The sequence below is a fragment of the Mytilus californianus genome, unplaced genomic scaffold (genome assembly GCF_021869535.1).
Source record: "Mytilus californianus isolate M0D057914Y unplaced genomic scaffold, xbMytCali1.0.p SCAF_11, whole genome shotgun sequence".
NCBI lineage: Eukaryota > Metazoa > Mollusca > Bivalvia > Mytilida > Mytilidae > Mytilus > Mytilus californianus.
The window spans coordinates 10,901,036-10,922,689 of NW_026262593.1; the positions used below are offsets into that span (position 1 = coordinate 10,901,036).

Here is a 21,654-nt window from a genome sequence, read left to right on the forward strand (position 1 = left end):
TATTTTTTCTTAACACCAAGTCAACCTTTGGCATTTCTGAAACCAGAAGGAAATTAAAGGTTAAGTCTTCAATGTCAAGGTTAAATAGATATTTAGGCCACCTTTGTCTTAAACATCAAGGCTTAAGTATATCTGTATATGGCAATTGAGGCTCAAACAGGGACAATATATAAATGTCCTGAATGTCAAATTTCAGTTGCAATTGTGGCACATATTGATATTTGGACATACCAAGGGCAATAATCACTTTAAGGCTAAAACAGGAATAAACTTATCTCCCCATTGCCATTGCTTTTTCAGCTCAATTTGACCTTCGTTAAGTTATGCTTTCCATGTCAGTCTGATCAAAGCTACATTTCTGTCAAACTCATTCTATCCATGTCAGTCTGGTCATAGTTACATTTCTGTCAAACCCATGCTTTCCATGTCAATCTGATTAAAGTTACATTTCTGTCAAACCCCTTGTCAAAAATTAATAGCTATATCTGACATCTTGAATTAAAAATAATGTAAAAAATGTCATACATAAGTTCTCAAGTTTATAAATCATTTTGTAACTGTGATAAACATAGTCGCATAAATTGGTGGTAGAATAAATCAAGATAATTGTCAGTAAAGACAATTTATTCCAAAATAAGACCTGCACTGCCAAATTTTACAGATTCATTACCAAATTGGGCACTGATTAACAAAAAATTAGGAACATGGGACAATATATACTCATTTACTTCTGAACTCCAACAGCCTGATACAATGCACATATTACCTTTTCATTGGTTAGGAATAATTGCTGTTGACTTTCATACAGCTACCATTTTGTTTTTCATTGGTCAAGAATAATTGCTGTTGACTTTCATACAGCTACCTTTTTGTTTTTCATTGGTCAAGAATAATTGCTGTTGACTTTCATACAGCTACCTTTTTGTTTTTCATTGGTCAAGAATAATTGCTGTTGACTTTCATACAACTACCTTTTTGTTTTTCCATTGGTCAAGAATAATTGCTTTTGACTTTCATACAGCTACCTTTTTGTTTTTCATTGGTCAAGAATAATTGCTGTTGACTTTCATACAACTACCTTTTTGTTTTTCCATTGGTCAAGAATAATTGCTGTTGACTTTCATACAGCTATCTTTTTGTTTTTCATTGGTCAAGAATAATTGCTGTTGACTTTCATACAGCTACCTTTTCGTTATTCGTTGGTCATGAATAACTGCTGTTGACTTTCATACAGCTATCTTTTTGTTGGTCAAGAATAACTGCTGTTGATTTTCATCAGGGCAGTAATGAATAACTGCTTTTTTAGGGGGTCAGTATATTTTGTTAAAAAGGATTGATACCACAAAAAGTGAACAGCAGTGACAGGTCAAGAGGTTCCATCCTGATGATTGATCCACTGTGTCCTATTTTCTATATGACCTTGATATAATTGAAAGTTCATTTAGTACATGTTTGATTGATCAGTTTGTCGTCTGGAAGTTCTCATACAAATGTACAACCATAGATGAGGGAAATTTGATTTAATTGTAGATAACATTGTATGATGTCTGAAATAATATGCAAATGATGGGAATAAATTAACATAATTTTAGACATAAATAATTACATAATTAATAAGCATGTTCTCAACATCATTTGATAATTTTTACATGTACGTCATAAATCGTATCCTTGAGCTTTAAGTCACCAGTTATAATTTATAGCAGTTTTAATTTTTTGGGGTAAATTTTGGACAATTCAATAGAGACTAAGGTCAATTTATTTTTTGTAGTTTTTACAACAACAAAAATTCTTGTATAACTATGCACTCTCATCTTTTATGTTTTCCAGCATTTTCTAGAAAATCCCTCTCAACTTTAACACCCTTATTGTAATGGACTCTCCAGGATGACTTGAAGTATAAAGGGCATGACAAAGCATGCCCTTATATTCCATAAAAAATTCCAAATTATCCTTAACTAATTTTTATGCCCCACCTAGGGGCATAATGTTTTTTAGTCTGTGCGTCCATTCATTCGTCCGTCCGTCTGTCCCGCTTCAGGTTAAAGTTTTTGGTCAAGGTAGTTTTTGATGAAGTTGAAGTCCAATCAATTTGAAACTTAGTACACATGTTCCCTATGATATGATCTTTCTAATTGTAATGCCAAATTAGAGTTTTGACCCCAATTTCACGGTCCACTGAACATAGAAAATGATAGTGTGAATGGGGCATCTGTGTACTATGGACACATTCTTGTTCAGAAGACCTCTATTTGATATATTATGCCCTCACTTTATGAAAGGGACTACATTGCAGTCAGCTTACCGTTTGTTCGTCTAACAATTGTTTTCCCTCACAGGTCTCTCAGAAACTAGTTTTAACGCAATGGCTAATTCATACGTGTTCAGCAGCTCAACAGTAATATGTTGTAACTTGTGTCAATTTCAAATTAAACCTACTCGTTTTCCAATATGTTGAATGAAGAGTGGGGCTTTTATTGGTTTGCACGACAAACGCCTGCATTCTTATTTATATATATACTGTTTGTCTTGGCTCAGGGTGGATGAGATATTTGCCACTAGGTTTTTGGTAATAGGTATAACCAATTTTTCAGTGTTGTCTGTCCTACTGTAACTTTTATAAATGGTACACACATAGCCCAGAAAAGACCAGCCTGACATTAGTGATATTGTACTTGCTAATCAGAAAGTATTTATAATCCTTCCACCCACAACTACAATAGTTTGAATTGACATTATTATAAAATTCTATGTTCTTTGCAAAACAATCAGTATTTTTAGATTGTTTAACAATATTTGTGGTTTTTTTAGCCACTTTGTGCCATGTTAAGTACATAATTGACACATTTTGTATTGTAATTGTCGGCCTTTCGGTCTGTACTAATACCACAAAGAACAAATCATTTTTACTTTCATTCAGATTGTTACCTATAGGTTTTTTCTAACAGTACAACCTTTCCATTGTATTGCATGACATTTTGACGATTGTTAGAAGAAAAAGAACCGTAACTCTAGATCTGATTATCTTGTTCTGATAAATTAAGTCTTTGTACAGCTAAATTAAGTTTTGATAAAAATCTGTTAAATAATTCTTTAAGTGAACAATGGCAGAATTGAATCATTTGATCTTTGATGACATAGGTGTTTGTAGCGTTTCTTCGTGCAAAATGACATCAATGCTGAATAAAAGAATTTTTTGTTTTGTTGAATCCAGTGTTTCTTTTCATTATTGCATGGTGATTACATCGTTTTGTTTATAAAGAACAAAAACATAAAACTTAAGATGAAACAAAGTTATATATATTGTCTTACTTAATTTATTTATTTATGTACATCAAACAAACAGTTCACATGTAAATTGCTATCCATATCTTTATAAATACTAAGTTCGTATGTTGTTGCAATTTGTTTCCATGAGGGTATCACCGGCCCAGTAGAAGAGGAAAGATCTTTGATGCAATCATTTTCTGTAAATTGACTGTTTGTAAATGTTAATATCATTTGAAACAACAAGGTTTTCTACCCCCTGTACAATATTAAACAACTGTAGCTAGATTTGTTTGTAAATGTTAATATCATTTGAAACAACAAGGTTTTCTACCCCATACAATAATATCTGTAGCTAGATTTGTTTGTAAATATTAATATCATTTGAAACAACAAGGTTTTCTACCCCCATACAATAATATCTGTAGCTAGATTTGTTACATTTTTTTTTGGAAGTTTAGTTCTCAGTGCTCTTCAAATTTGTAATTGATTTGGTCTGCCAACTGTTTTCGTTTGAGTCATATGATGTTATTCTACAAAGTTGTGAACCATTATTAAAACCTATTATTTCATAAGCATAACATCTTCCTGGGAACATCATAACTTCAAATAAATAATTTGCAGACATTTCATTCATTCTGCAATCTTCATGAACAAAAATGAAATATTTGCCACTGGACATAAAGCAAACAACAATCAATCATTTATCCACGATAAGCAAGCAAACTAAAGATTTTGGCGTCATGTCTGTTCTTTATGAAAGATTTATAAATGTAATTAATGAATATGATACAGTTATTAACACTCGTTAGTACAACACTTCCCTCTAGTGACAGGTAATACTAATCACCTGAACACAGGTAATTAATTACATTTTTACCTGACATACAATTGTATTACTAAATAAGACAGTAGGTAGATAATGCAACTTTCTATACTTTGATAGTAAAATCTGAACCTCTTAAGTTTTAAGTTTGAGAAACAAAAATCACCATTCCTAAATTGTATTTGGAAAAAATGTATTCCTATGGTCAAGGTATAACCTTATAAAAGAATCCTGATATTAACTTAGTCTTAAAAGATATTTCAAAATCATCTGTTTTTTTTAGATTTGCATAATTATGTGCAAATTTGTTATTTTAGAAAGAAATTCCCTATAATGCTGTAAAGGTCCTTTATAAACATATTAGGCAGGTTGAAACATTTCCCAGAAAACAATTTATTTTTACATATTAGTCCTGTGTTTTATAAACCAAATATATGGTCTGTCTGTAAAAAAATCTGAAACTATTACATAGGCTCCTGTATTAATATGATTCTTACATCTTTATTACATCTCAACATTTGTTATAGCTGAGGATAATTATGTTTGAGTAATTTAAATTCTTTCTTTCCAATTTTCAGCTACTCTTGTTGATAGGAATCCGGATTTATATGAAGGCCGAAATAAGAATTACTGTTACGTCTTAAACCAGATAAAGAAACATCTGCCTATTTGATAAAACTATATTTAGTAGTCAGATATGAAAACATTTTCTCAAATTTAAATGTTTTAAATATTTTTGACAAAAGAGTAAGCTTAAAATATCTAATTTTCTAGGAATTTATATTACATTCTTCATCTATGTAAGAAGTTAATGATAAATTTAAAGTTTGAAAAGTTTTTTTTTTATGATATGTTACAATAACATTCCAGAGAACTATAACTATTTAATTTACATATGAAAACTGCGGAGTGTACAAAACAGTTTCCAGTGACGTAATATTATAGAATTAATAGAGATTAAAAATTGTATGAAATGTAGGATGATGTTGGGGGAATTGAAAAAAATTTCATTCCATACGTATTGAAATTGATATTCTATTATATAAAAAAAAAAGACTGTTATCTATATTAAAGGTTAAAGAGAAAATAATGACCAAGCATTTCATTATTAGTATTACCATAAAATACAAAATGAAACCCTTCTCATCAAATTTTGATTTGTAAAATAGGATTTAACCGAAATGACGTTGGTCCTATTCAGGTCAAACAAAAAAGCACACAGCTGATCTAGAAGTATGCATATCTAATACACTGATATATACGGTGACAAACGGCTATATGAGTACAATATTTATATTAGGTGTTAAAAGTCCTTTGTATTTCTTGACTACCTTTAGAGATAAAAATAAAGAGCGGTGACACCGCTATAGTTTAACTTGTGGTTTTGTTTTGGGTGTTATTGATATTATTATATAAGGACGAGAAGGCGTTGAAGTCACAATTTTTTATTTGTTAGTAATATAGAACACATGTGACAGATTTTTCTTGTAAAACGTTGGATTTATTGAAATGAATTATATTATTGTTACTGTATTAATGTGATATGGATATTTTCACTCATTTATGAAATTAATGTTTTATTTATGCGATAAAGATTTTGTAAACTGAATTATAAAAGTACTGCTGTATTAAAATGTGTTATGATATTATGGGATGTATATTGACGTGACAGCGCTGTTAAAAATGAGACACTGGAAGGTAGGAGAAATTTGATATTAGAAGCAATTTGTCTGTTTCATGAAGGCTTTATTTAATTTTAGCTGCTGTTTTACACATGAATCCTGGAAACAACTGAGCAACATTTTTTTTTACAGCAACAATTGTCACAAAAATCTAACGTGAAAATACTTGTAGGTCATGAACATTTTCTATAAGCTAACAAAACATTTCACAGATCTTTTTTTGCAGATAGTAGTTTTTGGCTTCAGGAATAAAAAATCAATAAGGGGATACCAAAACTGAGATAAAACAAATAAATATCTTTACACCTGTAGTCCTATATCTTGAAAATACTTTAAATTTTAGATGAGGCCTGTTTAGAGAAACAGGGAGTGACTTATCTCATTCTATCATCAGTTAGTATATGGACAGGATAAAGTTTTGTTAAATGCTCAATATTTGCCTCAGCTTGAATCAGTTTATGTCTGTCAAACCTTTACCTCAGTTTGACCCTCAATTGTTGAGTATAATGGTTGTTTTGATACAGAAAAGCCAACTTCTTCAACCTCATAAATTTAAGAAATTGCTTGCTATAAAATTGAGATGAATACATCTATTCATAAAAAGTTGTCATTCTCATATTTATTGGATAAGAAATTTATTTAGATGTTTTGCTATAGAGGATTAGATTGTTATAAACAGCAGACAAAACTTTCGATTGACTTTTGTTTGACCCTGGATCAAACTTTTTATTTATTGAATCCAGATACAATAAGTACCGGTATTTGTCACCTTGAAATTAAATTAAAAAAAAAAAAGAATTAATATAGCACCTCCATTCATTATTTAATGATTGTTTGTTTTATTTCAGGACCGTGAGAAACAAGATCAGTTGAACGAGTTGCTAAACAACTATAGTACAAATGGAATCCCACATATGCCAGAACTGCTTACTCTTGGACGAGAGACACAGTCCGAAAAAGAAGATATGTTCGAAATGGAACCTCACTGGAGCTCTATTGTAGAGAATGCATCAGTAAGTTTCATAGTCGGACAGACTCAGTCGAATAGAATAAAGGTCTGCCTCATACAATACTTCTGAAAGGGTATTTCTGAGCTCTGCAAGTTACTCAAGAATTTGAATGATACTTTTATCATAAAGGTTCTAACGCCCTCAGGCAAAGTTGACCTAGGATGAATTTCGCTATTCATTTTAGGTCCCTTTTGGTCAAATAGCTCCAAATGTGTCTATGTATTCAAACACCTGGCTTTGATAAGTTTGAGTGTTTCTGGTTCAGGTAAATCCATAAATGTGTCAGACGCACAGAATTAATAAAGTGTTATTTGCATATAAAGGTCTTAGAGTAACTTAATATGAAGAGCAACAATCAGAGGACTATCTCTCAAGGCCTAGTTGTAAACTTCTGATTATTGCATTTTGTGCCAATTATACAATTACTGTAGTCTGTTGAATATGATATTGGCCTTCAACATATTTACATGTTCAGTCTTTAAACATCTTATTGGAGGTCAACGGAAATGAGATATGATAATAGCTTCTAAGATTGTCCTTATGACCTACATTTATAACTGGATCACTCTCATATGTAGATGTTTATAATGGTCTAATATTCATGTTAATTTATAACAAGAAAAAAGAAATAAAACAAACGATTGAAACTTAAGAGAACATGGCTATATATGTAAACATGTATACTTTGAAAAGGAATAGTTATAATGTTAACCTATTTTTATTTCATGTTACATTAAAATAAGAAGATGTGGTATAATTGCCAATGAGAAAACTGTCGCAAGAGACCAAATGACGTAGATTTTAGCACTTATAAGTCACTGTACAGCCTTCAACAATGAGCAAAATCAATAGCGCATATAAAAAGCTATAAAAGGCCCGGATAGATTTTAAAAAATTAAAAAACTAACGACCTTATATATGTACAAAACAATGAACAAAAACAAATATGATATACAGCAACAAAAGACAACCACTAAATTACAGGCTTCCGACTTAGAACAGCCACATATGTGGCGAGTTGAATGTTTGCTGGCACCCAACTTTCCCCCTTACCTGAGACAGTGGTTTAAGAGTACACAACAGAATTACAGGTTCTTGAATTCACAATATACACCTTTTTATTTTCACAAAAAGAATATCAGCCTTCAAACTCTAAAGACCAAACTTGTCCAAAACAAAATATATGTATAATATTCATAGATATAAATGACAAATACTATGAGTTCTTTTTTAGTATCTATCGTGGATAGAATAATTTGTACATATATATATAATATATATATATATAAAAATAAAATATTTCTATATGAAGTTAATGTGAATCTTTAGGGGTTTTTGAGAATGATCTTATTTACAAACATTCCAAACATTAATTTTTACAAATGTCAGATGATGCAATTAAAAAAAACAAATATATTTTATTTCCATGGTTTCTTATATGTCATAATCAACTCATTTTTGTTATCTTTTACATTTCATTTATTTTTGTCAAATTTTTACTGTAATGTAAAATGCAAAATACTTATTTTACATTTTGCATTACAGTTTAATATTATTGATTTGAATTCTTTGTATATATGTAATATACAAAATATACATTTACAGCAAAATTGAGCATATTTCAATGGAACAAAAATGATTTTTAGTTGTTTATTATGTAAATGTGACATTTTAACACAAGTCTGTTACCAAATCCTATTACTGTATATATTTCTTTACTGAAATGGGAACAAATAGCCATTTCTTATTTATTATGATCAAATTAACCTTAATTTGATATTATTCAATATAATACTTCCAGAAGGGTCAAACTTAGATCAAAAATAAAAACAAACATTGGTGACACATGGATTTTTGTTTTTGTAAAGGTGATATTAAAATTATACCTCAATTAATTTCATGAATAGGCGTAATTGACCGTTTAAGTGGTCGTACATAAACCACTTTACTAAATAGATTTTAATCTTAATTCTTTTATCCTAATTTGATTTAGTATAAAGCTTTTGAACAAAAGATTATTGAAATTAAATAAACAAACAAGTCGGTTAAAATGAGTTATGAGAAGTTTGTAGGTCAAATTGGAAAGATTAAAAAAATTGGACTTTCTTATAAAACTTGCTTACTTTTGAGAATGTTACATGAATATTAATACCACAGAAAAATGCTGAACCGAGGAAAATTTATAAGTTTCTAGAAGGTTACATGAAAATTTATACCACATAAAAAAATGCTGAACCTGTGATAGTTCATAACTTTTAGAAGGTTACATGAACATTGATACCACAGAGCTGAAACTAGTCCATAAGGTTTTAGAAGGTTACATGAACATTGATACCACAGAGCTGAAACTCTGAACCTGGGAAAGTCCATAAGGTTTTAGAAGGTTACATGAACATAGATACCACATAGCTTGGGAAAGTCCATAAGTTTTTAGAAGGTTACATGTAATAGATACCACAGAGCTTGGGAAAGTCCATAAGGTTTTAGAAGGTTACATGAACATTTATACATGTACCATAAAGAGAAGCTGAATCTCCTTCAAAGTTTAGAAGTTGAGACATTAGTAAATAAAAGTATAAGCAAGTCTTGTGATTTAGTTTGAACATTAAGTATCTGCATTTCCTTGAAATAACTTAAAATAAATAGACTTATGGAAAAAACAAAATTACCAGTTAGTGTCTTAAAATTAATCATGGATTTATTTTTAAATTAATAAGTCAATCAGTTAAAGTAATTGGCATGGATACAGAAAATGAACATCTATTGAAGTTCAGATATTTTGAGTAAAGTTGTGTTTTTTTGTCTTATTATTGACATTTGGTATGTCAGTTGATACCAAGTCAGACTTGCTGTCCTATATTAATGTAAATTTCTGTTATGTTTTTTTGAACTTTTTCATTTTTATCTTTTGACAGAATTTTACAGAGCTTTTGAATTTTCCAAAATATGGATAAATAGAATTTATCTATAATAATCCCTGTTTCACCTGGTGAAGATTAAAAGAATGACCTTTTATGTAGAATGTATAGTCGATATCCTGTTCTTTGGTCTTATTATCAACAGCTTTCAATACTTTTATCTTCATATTCATTTAAATATTTGTTTTTGTCCTTCCTTTCACAAACTTTTCATTGTAAGTGCCCAGACAATTGTTTTACGACATAAACCATCAAATACTCATATACTTATCTTCTATTTATTTTAAGTTATTTCAAGGAAATGCAGATACTTAATGTTCATTGTAAGTGAAAAGAAAGTTGTTTATATTCAAGATTTTTGATGACTCATTTTATACATATTTAAATGATGCAGCAATATTAACCTGTTTACAGGTGAAAAATTATATAATTTGAACCCTCTGATTAACTTTGTCGTGGGCGGTGTCAAGTAGGCCACAATAACCCCATCTAAAACAAGTTTTTGATTTCATAGCCCTAACTAATACCTCTAAACTGTGTCACTCCAAATTTTCTAGATTTAATTTATTTGTATTTTTCATTCAAAAGGTGCAAATAGTAGTGACATCATTTATCTGAATAAAGAGAGATATCTGATGGCAAAATCTGAGTACACATCTAGGGCAAAAATGATTACATTGTAATATTCTGGTCTATCCTTTCACATTCTGGTAGTTTCCACAAAAAATCTTACAACAAAAATGTATGATAAGTTATGCTGAAATGACTTACAAATATTTTTTTCGCAGAGGATTTTTTGTGAAATGAATTGCAGGCATGTATTTACAGTAGACTGCAAGAAACATTTGCATTTCCACTTCTGTATAAATCTATATCAACAGTAATGAGCTAATAACAGGTTTTAACCAGAGTAGCAATATGCATGAGTTGTCACTAGTCATGATAGTGGAGCAGGAAAGTCCTATGGCAGATGAGGTTTTGATAGGGTTCAGGTTAATCTGTCCTTTCTTTTTCTGTCATTACGGTGTTTTCTGTCTTTTTTCAAAGTATTTTTCATTTTGTGCTATTGGTAGCTTGTTACACTTTTTAGTCTATTAAGAATGAAATACTGCTGTCCCTGAGTGTCTGTTTTAGAAGGAAATACTACTGGCCCTGCATGCATTTCCAAAATTACCATCAGTACTTGTCAAATCAAAACTCAAAACACAAAATATTGATTTAATAAAAAGTTATTACAATTGCAAAATTTCAGATATTAATGTTTTTTTCTTTGCTATCAATTATTCATTATGCCTCCTCTTTCATTTTATAACTCGTGTTACAAAATATTTCTATTTTTCAGGGTCTTACAAAACGACAGCATGATCAACAAGAGGCCATATGGGAACTCTTACAGACTGAAATCAATTATATAAAAACACTCAGGGTTATAACAGATGTAAGTCATATGTTCAATCTGAAAGTATAATCTTTAAAAGTTGTGGATATTTAAACTGTGGGCTTGATCCAATACTTTACATCCAAATCTTTGATATAAAAATTTGTGTAAACTTGTATGTGTATAGAGGAATGGGAAATAAAATGAATATTTCATGATGAACCAAAAAAAAAAAAAAAAAATTGCGTACACATTGCATTTTTACCCATTTGAACAAAACATAATGTATAATGAGCTTCAACGTCCAAAATATGTGAAATGAAAATAACCCATTACAACCTGCTTAACAGGATTCATTGATGTTACACCAAGGAACTAAATATCATTCAAAGATTCTTAAAATAAGGTGATCATACATATCATATCTGGTCACTGTTAAATGATACAGAAGGTTGAAATATTTTGTTTTCTCTTTTCAGCTATTTTTATGTGTGATATTGAATTTACAAAGTGAAGGACTTCTGTCTGAGGTAAGAACCACAACTCTTTAACATCTCTTCCTTTCAATCATGTAGTATTACGTGTTGCTCTATTTTAAAAGTCAGTTTACATTTTAACATGTATGAATATTTGACCTCCATTTTGATAATGATTCCATAAAGATCTGCTGATTTGGTTACGGGTACAAGTGTTTTATCTATCAAAAATTTACACCATATTTACTTTGAAATAAAAATCAGCAAAGTTGAACATATAATGTTCAAGTACAGTTCTATACTGAACCCTTTTTAAAGTTTTAATTTTCATAAGACAAATATATTGTTCAGATGAAGGAGTTGTATATCAAAATACATGTGTTTGAAATACTCTAAATTTTGTGTTGAACAATGGACAAATATGATAAATTAATTATTGCGATTTCAGAGGATGCTCTGCACAAATAATGCTATCAAATTTTAAAATGTGAGTTTATTTTTGTGAAACCAATCATGGATCTGAATGCATCACAAATATATTGAAACAATTGATTCAATCCTTGTTTAATAATACAACAATGTTATTATTTTGTTGAAAAGAAATAAAAAGTAGAAAATCTCTTGTCTTTTTTATTTAAATTTCTTAAAAAAAAAGCTATATTAAGAATGGTTTTAATAATCAACCATTTCTATTTTATTTTAGTGTGACACACACTAATTTCTGGATTATTTTTATTTTTAGATTAAAACTGAACAATTGAGCAATGTTGGTGAAATTGTTTGTGTTAACTGTGATTTCTGGGAGTCGACATTAGTCCCAGTGTTAGAGGAAGCTAGAGAAAGTCGTCTACCCTTAAATCCATCTATAATGAGAGATGGTTTTAAAAAGGTACACTTTAGAAAATTTGTTTTTTCATTGTTTTAATATTTACATATAATTTTCACTTTAAAAAGCTATATTTAACATATTGTTTCTGCATAACACTGAAAATGTTTTGAGCTAACAGAACATTTCATTGGATATCTGTAGGTGTAATTATAATTTTCAAAATCTGAAAACTCTTTTACGTAAGAACAGAATGGGTGGGGACGCACATATAAAATTATATTGATGGTTAATTTTTTGATACCAGCTTTCAAAGATAAGAATTATATGGAATACACAATATTTGAAAAAGTTTAGCTATTAAGTGTTTGCCTACTGATGTACAATTATTCTCCATTTATAATTTCTCATCATTGAACAATTTTTTTTTTCAGTTTCCAGAAACATTTACACCTTATATAAAATACTGTGTAGAACAGAAGTCTTCTACAGATTTTATAAAAGCTAGATATGCTGAAAATGATTTATTTAAAACTTATGTTGTGGTAAGTTTACATGTAGTGTGTGAAATCTTCAAGTTTTATCATTTATATATTGTGTTATTTAGTTCTACAGAGTTATAAAATAAATGTTAAGTTTCTTTAGACTTTTAACCTATAGACAAGAATTCAGTAATGCAAAAACGTGACATTGAGTTGAAAATAGCATCACATTTATTTTTTATTTTACTGCTTATAAAAATAAGGAGATGTGAGGTATGATTGCCAATGAGACAACTATCCATCAAAGTTCAAATGAAGTGGATGTAAGCAATTAGTTCTTCTAGGTAGGAAGACATTACATTATAAGGAGTTATGAAATATAACTTATAAAAATGAAACTTTTAAAAATTGCATGTATAAAATATGGAGTATGATACATCGACGTAAGGATTAATTTTTTCTGTGGTGTGAAGTTATGTTATGTTTTGTTGTAATAATTACATTTGATTGAGAAATATTGTTTTGCAAAAAAAAAATTCTTGTGTGTGTTCATCTGTTTTTCAATTAATTGAGTCACTATTCTATAGCTAACAGATAGAATTTTTTTGTTTCTAGTGGGCGGAGTCACAACCTCAATGTAAACGTCTCAAGTTAACAGATTTACTAGTCAAGCCGATGCAGAGGATTACCAAGTACTCACTTTTATTACAAGCCATCCTCAGGAAAACAGAGGAGGATAAACAAAGAAGAGCTCTCTTAGAAATGGTAAATATATATCATTGTCTTTAGAAAAGAAGAGATTGTTTTATTATCAGTGTTTTACATTGGCCTGTCTGTTTCATATTTCTTAGCAACCACACATTATAGGTTCTTGATATATGGCATCAAGCTACTCATCTGGGTATTTCATGTGGTGAATTTCTTTTTTAGTTCCTTTAAATTTTGATCATGGGTATAAATAGTGATCAACAGCTCACAATACATTGCGCTATCCAAAAGTTTCTTGTCTTAGTAATGGAAAATTTACAGGTATTTTTTATATTGAACTCGGATGAATTTGTATTTGATAAATTGCATAAAGAATGTGGAAATTTCCTCTATATTATTAACCTCAGTACTGGTACATTTTTAATTTCAGATTGCAAGTGTGGATAAGTTTGTCTCTAGTGTAAATTTAACATTAAAACATCGACATGACCAAGAAAGATTGGCGTCCATCATTACAAAGATTGAGTCTTACGATGCTGTAGAGGCTCCAAATGATGAATCACTTAAATTTATACAGGAATACAATACAAACTTTGACCTTAGAGCTCCGATGCCAGGATGTAGTGCTACACAATCACGTTCTCTAATCATGCAATCAGTTTTGAAACTGAAGGATACAACAACAAGGGTAGGTGTCTGTGACTAAAAATAAAACTTTGGGATTTTGAAATTCTGTTGTGGTAAATATATGTATAGAGATTCATGATATATATAAACCTGCATGCTTCTAAATTAAGGTTATTGCCATTATTTATTTATATTTGTTTTATTGTCTTATGGCGGGATTGGTTTGATTGTACTATGAAATAACATAATATTATTTACTAAATGGACTTCTGGTGTTACATCTTACAAATTTTACTTACTTATTTTGCAAAGAATTCCTCTCAAATCCATGCTAGGGGCCGTCTTAAGCTTGCAGTGAGGTGAGAGTTTTTTTGCTCTATGTTGAAGGCCTGACTGTGACTGAGATGAAGAACAGCAATAAAGGCACTGTTCCTTTGCTTTGTGTGTGTTTTTTGCTGTGCATGAACTGTGTCATGGATGGATATCCCATATCTTTTGTTTTTCTATTCTGATTCTACATGAGGCTTTACAAACTGTTTCAACAGTACGCCATGCATACTAAATCTTCTTATGTCTGTTTGCAAAATTTCATATAAAGTTTAAAGCTTTTATTTACATTTTTTCACTGAAAAATATATCAAATATACAATAACTATAATTCAGGTCCATATTCAATTTTAATTGTGCCATAAAGTTTACAGACTTATTTACAAGTTAGTATGATACTTGTGAAACAATAACATAAATTTGACAAGGAAATCACAAAATTTCATTGCAACCAAGGTAATAAATATATTTTAATGGTCTACCTACAAGTATATCATATAAGAAGTCAATAAAAACCAATCTTTTTATGTAATTAATTCTGAATTTTTACTTCCCTGACGTCATGCAACTAAAGCATTACGTGTTGTTTACGAAGTTACTTCAAAACAAAGTGAGGACGCATACAAAAAGACATAGTTCCTTTTTATTTCTTATATTATTTATATATTGAAAGTCAATGTTATCAAAGGAAAAAAACTAATCCTTAGAGTCACATACAGGCCTTTGTGAATAGATTGTTCAACCACTCATTGAATATTTTTTGACATACGAAGTCTATGATTAATTATCCTATAAGTTTGATGGTTGAATATTTTTTTATTTTTCAGATGGATGTAGAATGTTTACTTTTCACCGATTTATTATTGATATGTAAACCAAGTAAACGTATGGAGAAATATAAAATTATAAAACCTCCAATGAGGGTCGATAGGCTTATAGTACATGAGCTTAAAGATAAAGGTAGGACTCATTTAACGGTATAGTAATAATATAAACGCCAAGTAAACATATTGAAAAATACAAAATTATAAAACCTCCAATGAGGGGAATAAGTTTGTAATCCAACAAGATCAGATAAAATTATCATTTTATACATCAATAAAATATTACTGCGACATTAAAACTGAATATCAGCAACAACAAAATATTTTTAAATTGCATTATATTCAATACAGAAATATCAATATAGAAAAGAACCAAGATCTAACACACGAAATGTAATTGAAATATCAAGCAATCATCAAACAGTGAAAAACAAGAAATTAAACATGATTTACAGAAACATATAATGTTATACGCACTTGTTGTTTTGTTAGGAAGATATTCAAAGAGATTATTTGGTTTTTTTTTTAGGAAGTTTCCTCTTAATTTATCTGAATGAGTATTACATTCCAATCTCTGCGTTCACATTCCATGCAGATCAGCGTGCTATAAATATCTGGATAGAACATATACGTAAAGCCCAGGATATATATCGTAATCTGTCGACTGAATGTAAGACTTCAGAATCCTATTATGTACCAGTAACTGTAGAAGAGGAAATTATACGTGTGACTCCGTTACATCAACCTGACGATAATCCTCCTGATGTTGTTATTTCTCGGACAATTGCAAATGGTGATAGTTATATTACAAACGGTGAACCAAGTCCGTCTGAGCTTCTCTCACCGCATGCATTGTCGAAGTCCAGCTCAGACCAGGATATTAAGTCTCGACATTTTACAGACAGTGTAACAAAAGATGATATGAAAAAACACGGTAAAGTACAAACTTCTTATTCAGTGCCAACTTTTGTGGATAATTCTCCCGACGATGAACGATTAAAAATACCGTCATCAAACGTTTCTTCCGCAAATAGTGATTCTTCATTACCAGATATTGTGGACGATAATCTCAAAGCCAAAATAAACCAAAGACGATCATCGAGATCAGAAAAACGTTATCACACGGCAGATGCCATTCAGGATTTAAATAGGAATGATGATAAAGATAACAGTATTTATAAAAGACTTTCATGGAATTTCGGAACTACAGATCAGAATGAAGAAAGACAAGGTGTTTTGAAACACAAAATACAAAGTTCAGATTCTCTCAGGAGTATACATAGTTCTAGTGGTGTTAGTTCGACAAATTCATTACATTTAAGTCCAGAAGGTGATATTTGTGAAGAATCAGACTATATGAGAGACACCAGTGATATTGGTACTATATATGAATCTCGGCACAGTGAAGATGATTATCATGAAATTTCTGAACATGACCGCACAAAGTCTAAATCCACGACAGATATTGCTATTCTATTTAAAGAATTGACTACTAGTGAAAGAAAAGATGGAATATCCTCGGTTGACTTGCCAACAATGGATAAAACTAAATACTCAAGTACACACTTGTTAAAAATGAAACGTCAGTTGTTACTTAGTGCTGATGTAGAAGCAAGGTAAGCTCAAGGTTAACATTAACTACAACATAAAAACAATGTATAAACACACTTTTTATTTTGTATATCCATCTTCAACTCTTAAGAAAGAACAAATTTTGATGCCTTGCCTGCAATATAAAGGCACATTATGGGTACATTTTCCGGTTTGTATTTTTGTCTGTTAGTCTGTGTGCCTGTCCTGTATCTTTGATTTAAGGTTGTTTTTCTTGAACTAAAGGTCATACCAACTTTAAACTTGGTGCAGATGTCCATTTTCATTTACTAGATTAGTACACAGGAATCAGATGTTCATTATCATATGAACTTTGCCTTATTAGTGTTTTGCCCCTGATTTTGGCAGGTCACTGATATTGAAATGTGGTTAAAGAAAGGCATTGTGTCCTATTAATACATTCTTTTTTTTTTTATTTTTTTTTCACTCTATACATGTACATGTTAGATTTCATTACCTCTTTGTGTATTTGGTAGTTATAAGAATTGTGATATTTATCTCCCCTGGACCATACCTTTTTTCATCAGTTTATATTCACAGTCTATCTTTAAACTTTTTCATAAATCTGTGAATCCACAGGACTATTTCTTATCAGAATCATCCCTAGGGTTTCAAGTTTCAAAATTCTTCCTGGTGTGTTTTTTCCTTCCTGGTTGATCACTGCCATCCTAAATAAGAAAGGTTTGTCAGGGATTGGAGGACAGGGTATTTTATTGCATTTCAATGAATTAGGTGGTTGGATTTTTGTTGTGATCGATCATTCTGTGATGCTCTTTTTGACTTACTGTTGATTCATCATTATTGGTTGGATACCAATTTTTGTGGATAACATGGGTATAGGCAAACCACGAATTTAAATGTTTAATGTGGTTCTAACTAATTATAGACAAAACCAAGAAATCAGATATCCACGAAAATAAATTAATCAACAGTATTTTAAACTGTAAGTGAATAAAAGGAAGTATGTGGGTATAAATCATTAAGAAACTAACCCGAGAACACAAAACCAAAATAGACATCTATAGGTAACCTAAGGTCCCTAACCTGTAAGTTACCTGGAGTCTAGGCAAGTTGTGAAAAAATTAAATGACAACTACCAACATGAGACAACAACACAAATTCTGTTAGACGAAAACATAACTATGAACATTTACTGATGGGAATGCCGGGACTGCCGGCATGGGTCCAGGCTTGTAAACATTTTGTTACTATTCAGCAATAAATCTGTTTACCAATTAGCATGATTAGTAGATGAGCTAATGGCAAAAAAACAATTACATTCAAATCTTGATAAAATGAAATAAAAAACACTAACGTTTTTTAACAGGTTCATTATATCTTATGTTTTGTTTTTTTTTCAGTGAGGTATAGCATTTGAATGGAATACAATGTATATCTGCAATAACTGGGATATGAACACTTGGCTCAATGTTCAGATTGATGACTGCACTGCAATATTTGGATCAACATTGGAAGGGAGATAACTCATCATACTTCATGTGATTTTATATTCATGTATTTTTCCTAATCTTTACCTTATGCAAATTTTGACCTGAAGACTTGACTTATTAACCAGTTTATTGAGGATTTGTATCATCTTTTATTCATTTTTTTGTTATGTGGTAATATTTAATTACCAACGTAAAATTGTTATCGATTCAACATTGGAGTCGAATTTATATAATACATATTGGTTTATTAACAGTTTCAATGTATCTGAACATATCTTCTCACAAATGCAAACACCCAAAATTTGTGATTGGTTAAAAGGATCCTAAAGAATGGATATTTGAATGATTGCATTACATTATTTTCAGTTTGGTGGGTAAAAATAGAAAATACCCATAATCCATTAGATAATAAAGACTGAATTCCATTCAATTCAAAGTATAGTCTAATATTATGATATGTGGAACCTGTGTTAGGGGATAAAAAGTAATGGCAATTGGCAAAAAATTAAATTTCTTAAAATTTGTTGTTAAATATCCACTGTTTAGGACTTTTTTTCTGATAGATTTTTTTTAATGTTGTTGTTAAATATACTTGTAGTTACTCCTACTTTCCAGGTTATTATGTCAGCAAATTTGTTCAGTTGATGAGAATGTTAATAATAATTCATTAAATCTTGAATTTTGTTATTTCACTAACTATTTATTCGTTAAGATTCGGACCTGCTATGTTTACATACAATTTCTTACACATTTTCCTAAGATATTGTTAATATTAGTGGTATCTTATAAGTTTAGAAATTAATTGTCATTTCAGAAGAAAAATCTCCATTGTACTTCAAATAGATCTGATTTTTTGATTTCGCGTATATAACTTACATCATGTAAAAAGAAGTGCTATCAATAATAAGTAATCATGACATTCCTTGAGTCTGTGATCAGTTTGTTTGTAAAACTAAATAACTTATTATTTAGAATAACATACGACCTGAAAATACCTATTCATATCTCAGGACAAAGTGCTAAAGAGAAAATTAAGTTTTGTTCAGTCATTTCCTACCTTTTCAGGTACAATTATATTGTTATAATTTAACCTTGTCACAGGCATAAACAATTGTCTCACTTAAATATGTGATAATCTATATAATGGCTATGTATAGATTGTTATTTGATGCTCACCTTGTTATAATTTGAAGTTCACAATCGAATAAGACAAAATCTTTGAATTTTACCAATGCAGGCAACCTTCTCTTTACAAAATCAAAAAGATGAATTTAAAATTAAAAGCATATCATATGATTTGATAGGCTTTCTAGATTTCCTGTAATTCTCGTCCTATTACAAATTCTAGGTTCTTCACAGACTTTCAAACAGCGATGTGTTAAAGTTGATAAAAAATTGATTTTTTTTGTTCAAAAATATAATTACAAAGTGTTTAATTGTAAAACTTATGTCTGTCTCTTTCTGTTAAAATGGAAATGACTCCTACATATCAAAGAGACATAACTCCTATATATCAAAGGGTCATAACTTCTACATATCATGACTCTAATGAGACATATCTGTGTATTCAGGTGCGCTTTTATCCAAGAATGTGTATTTTTCATCTTTTATTGTGATAAAATGTGTGACAACATTCCTATAATGACCTATATCATGCAATATTTTTGTAACGTTGACATATCTTTTTGTGTAAATGTATATACATCTGGTGTCTTTCTTCAACATTTTATTTATTTTGTTACCCAATATTATACTACATTTATTCCTTGCACATGGTTGTAATAAAAATAGTCCAAGATTTTTCGAACGTTGTCTCAGACCAACAAATAATGTCTCCCCACGTTTAAATTATTTACAAAGCGGGATAATTCAATTCAAAATATTACCTTAATTTGTTACTTTGTTTAATGCAATTTTTAAGTTTACATTGCACAGTGAAAGTAATGTTTATTCTCTTTTGTGCCCCACTCACTTTGATTAATATGCCTTGTCAAAAATGTTAAAGAGTAAAATCCTATACAATACTAATCTTGTTGTCTCATTGGCAATCATACCAAATCTACCTATTAAAAAATAATATTTCATCTAAAACAAACTTTGCAGAATATGCAGAAAAATGGACATCTTTTTTGTATATACATTACAGTAAATCTGATATAAAATAAAGTGTTAGACAAGGGTACCAAAATCTGATATAAAATAAAGTGTTGGACAAGGGTACCAGATGTTGTTGTTAACATATCACAATAAAGTTTCATTGTCTTTCAGTATCCTATTTATAGAATTTGTATGCAAGTTGAAATATTACTGGTTCCATATTTTTAAAAGTGTACAATAAATATCAGATATTATTTATATACATCCCTGTGTTAATAGGGTGTGAAATTTATGAAAAAATAAATAAATGTTTCAGCAATATTATAACTGAAGTTTTATTTTTTATTGCTCAAGAATTTACTATTTCCAATTCTTTATATCTCTTGAGTTATCTATTAAAATGATAAAAAGATATTAATTCACATTGAAAAGAAAGTTGAATGATGTACATGAAAAAGAAAACATATATTTTACTGTACCATCATACAAAAAGAAAAGATATCAGTGATACACCTTATATGAAATAAAGAGATGTATGAAAGTTGCCAATGAGACAACTATTAACCCAAGACCAACAGATGTGGATATAAGAAACTATAAGTCACCCTTTTAGATCACTGTCAGTATTGATAGGAGTTATTTGCCTACAACTGTACAAATAATTCTTCACTTGTCCAATAGACCATTTCAGAATTTCAACTTATGAATTATATTGTGCAGTCTTGGTACCCTAGTAAGTGATGTTCAGGCCATCCTGAAGGTCCAAAATTAAGTAGGTGTACAAAATGCATCCCCATTCTTAGAAGAGATCCATAGGTTTTGAATTCTCTGTTTAAACATTGCTCAGGATTTCTGATTTGTTTCTTACCTTGACAGAGTCAAAAAGCGAAACTTAAGTGTGCTGTTTCTAGGTTTGGTATCATCAACAATTTGTTAAAGTTTGTGATTAGGTCAGTTTAGGGATGTTCGCTACTCTGTTTCAAAATAACAAGCTATTTAAAAGACTGTTATGAATTGATAGTACATGTATAGAACTAAAACAGCAGAAAAATACAAGATCCATGTCCTTGTTTTTGAGATATAAGCCATTGAAAATTTGGCAGGAAATCATTCTCTCTAGATTTTTCATGTATTTATCATTAGC

General features: G+C 30.0%; 1 protein-coding gene across 9 annotated transcripts in view; it reads left to right on the forward strand.

Moving 5' to 3' along the window:
* The window catches only part of LOC127719536 (pleckstrin homology domain-containing family G member 5-like), a 127,406-nt gene extending 106,569 nt beyond the window's left edge, over positions 1-20,837 (forward strand). For all 9 annotated transcript variants that reach the window (XM_052225752.1, XM_052225747.1, XM_052225748.1 and 6 more), the window contains 10 exons: positions 6,624-6,788; positions 11,046-11,141; positions 11,561-11,611; positions 12,300-12,446; positions 12,818-12,928; positions 13,481-13,630; positions 14,004-14,261; positions 15,355-15,487; positions 15,881-16,967; positions 18,324-20,837. In XM_052225752.1, the coding sequence (XP_052081712.1) occupies positions 6,624-6,788; positions 11,046-11,141; positions 11,561-11,611; positions 12,300-12,446; positions 12,818-12,928; positions 13,481-13,630; positions 14,004-14,261; positions 15,355-15,487; positions 15,881-16,967; positions 18,324-18,333 (2,208 nt within the window). In that variant the 3' untranslated portion in view covers positions 18,334-20,837. The remainder of the gene's footprint in view (positions 1-6,623; positions 6,789-11,045; positions 11,142-11,560; positions 11,612-12,299; positions 12,447-12,817; positions 12,929-13,480; positions 13,631-14,003; positions 14,262-15,354; positions 15,488-15,880; positions 16,968-18,323) is intronic.
* Positions 20,838-21,654: the final 817 nt, after the last annotated feature.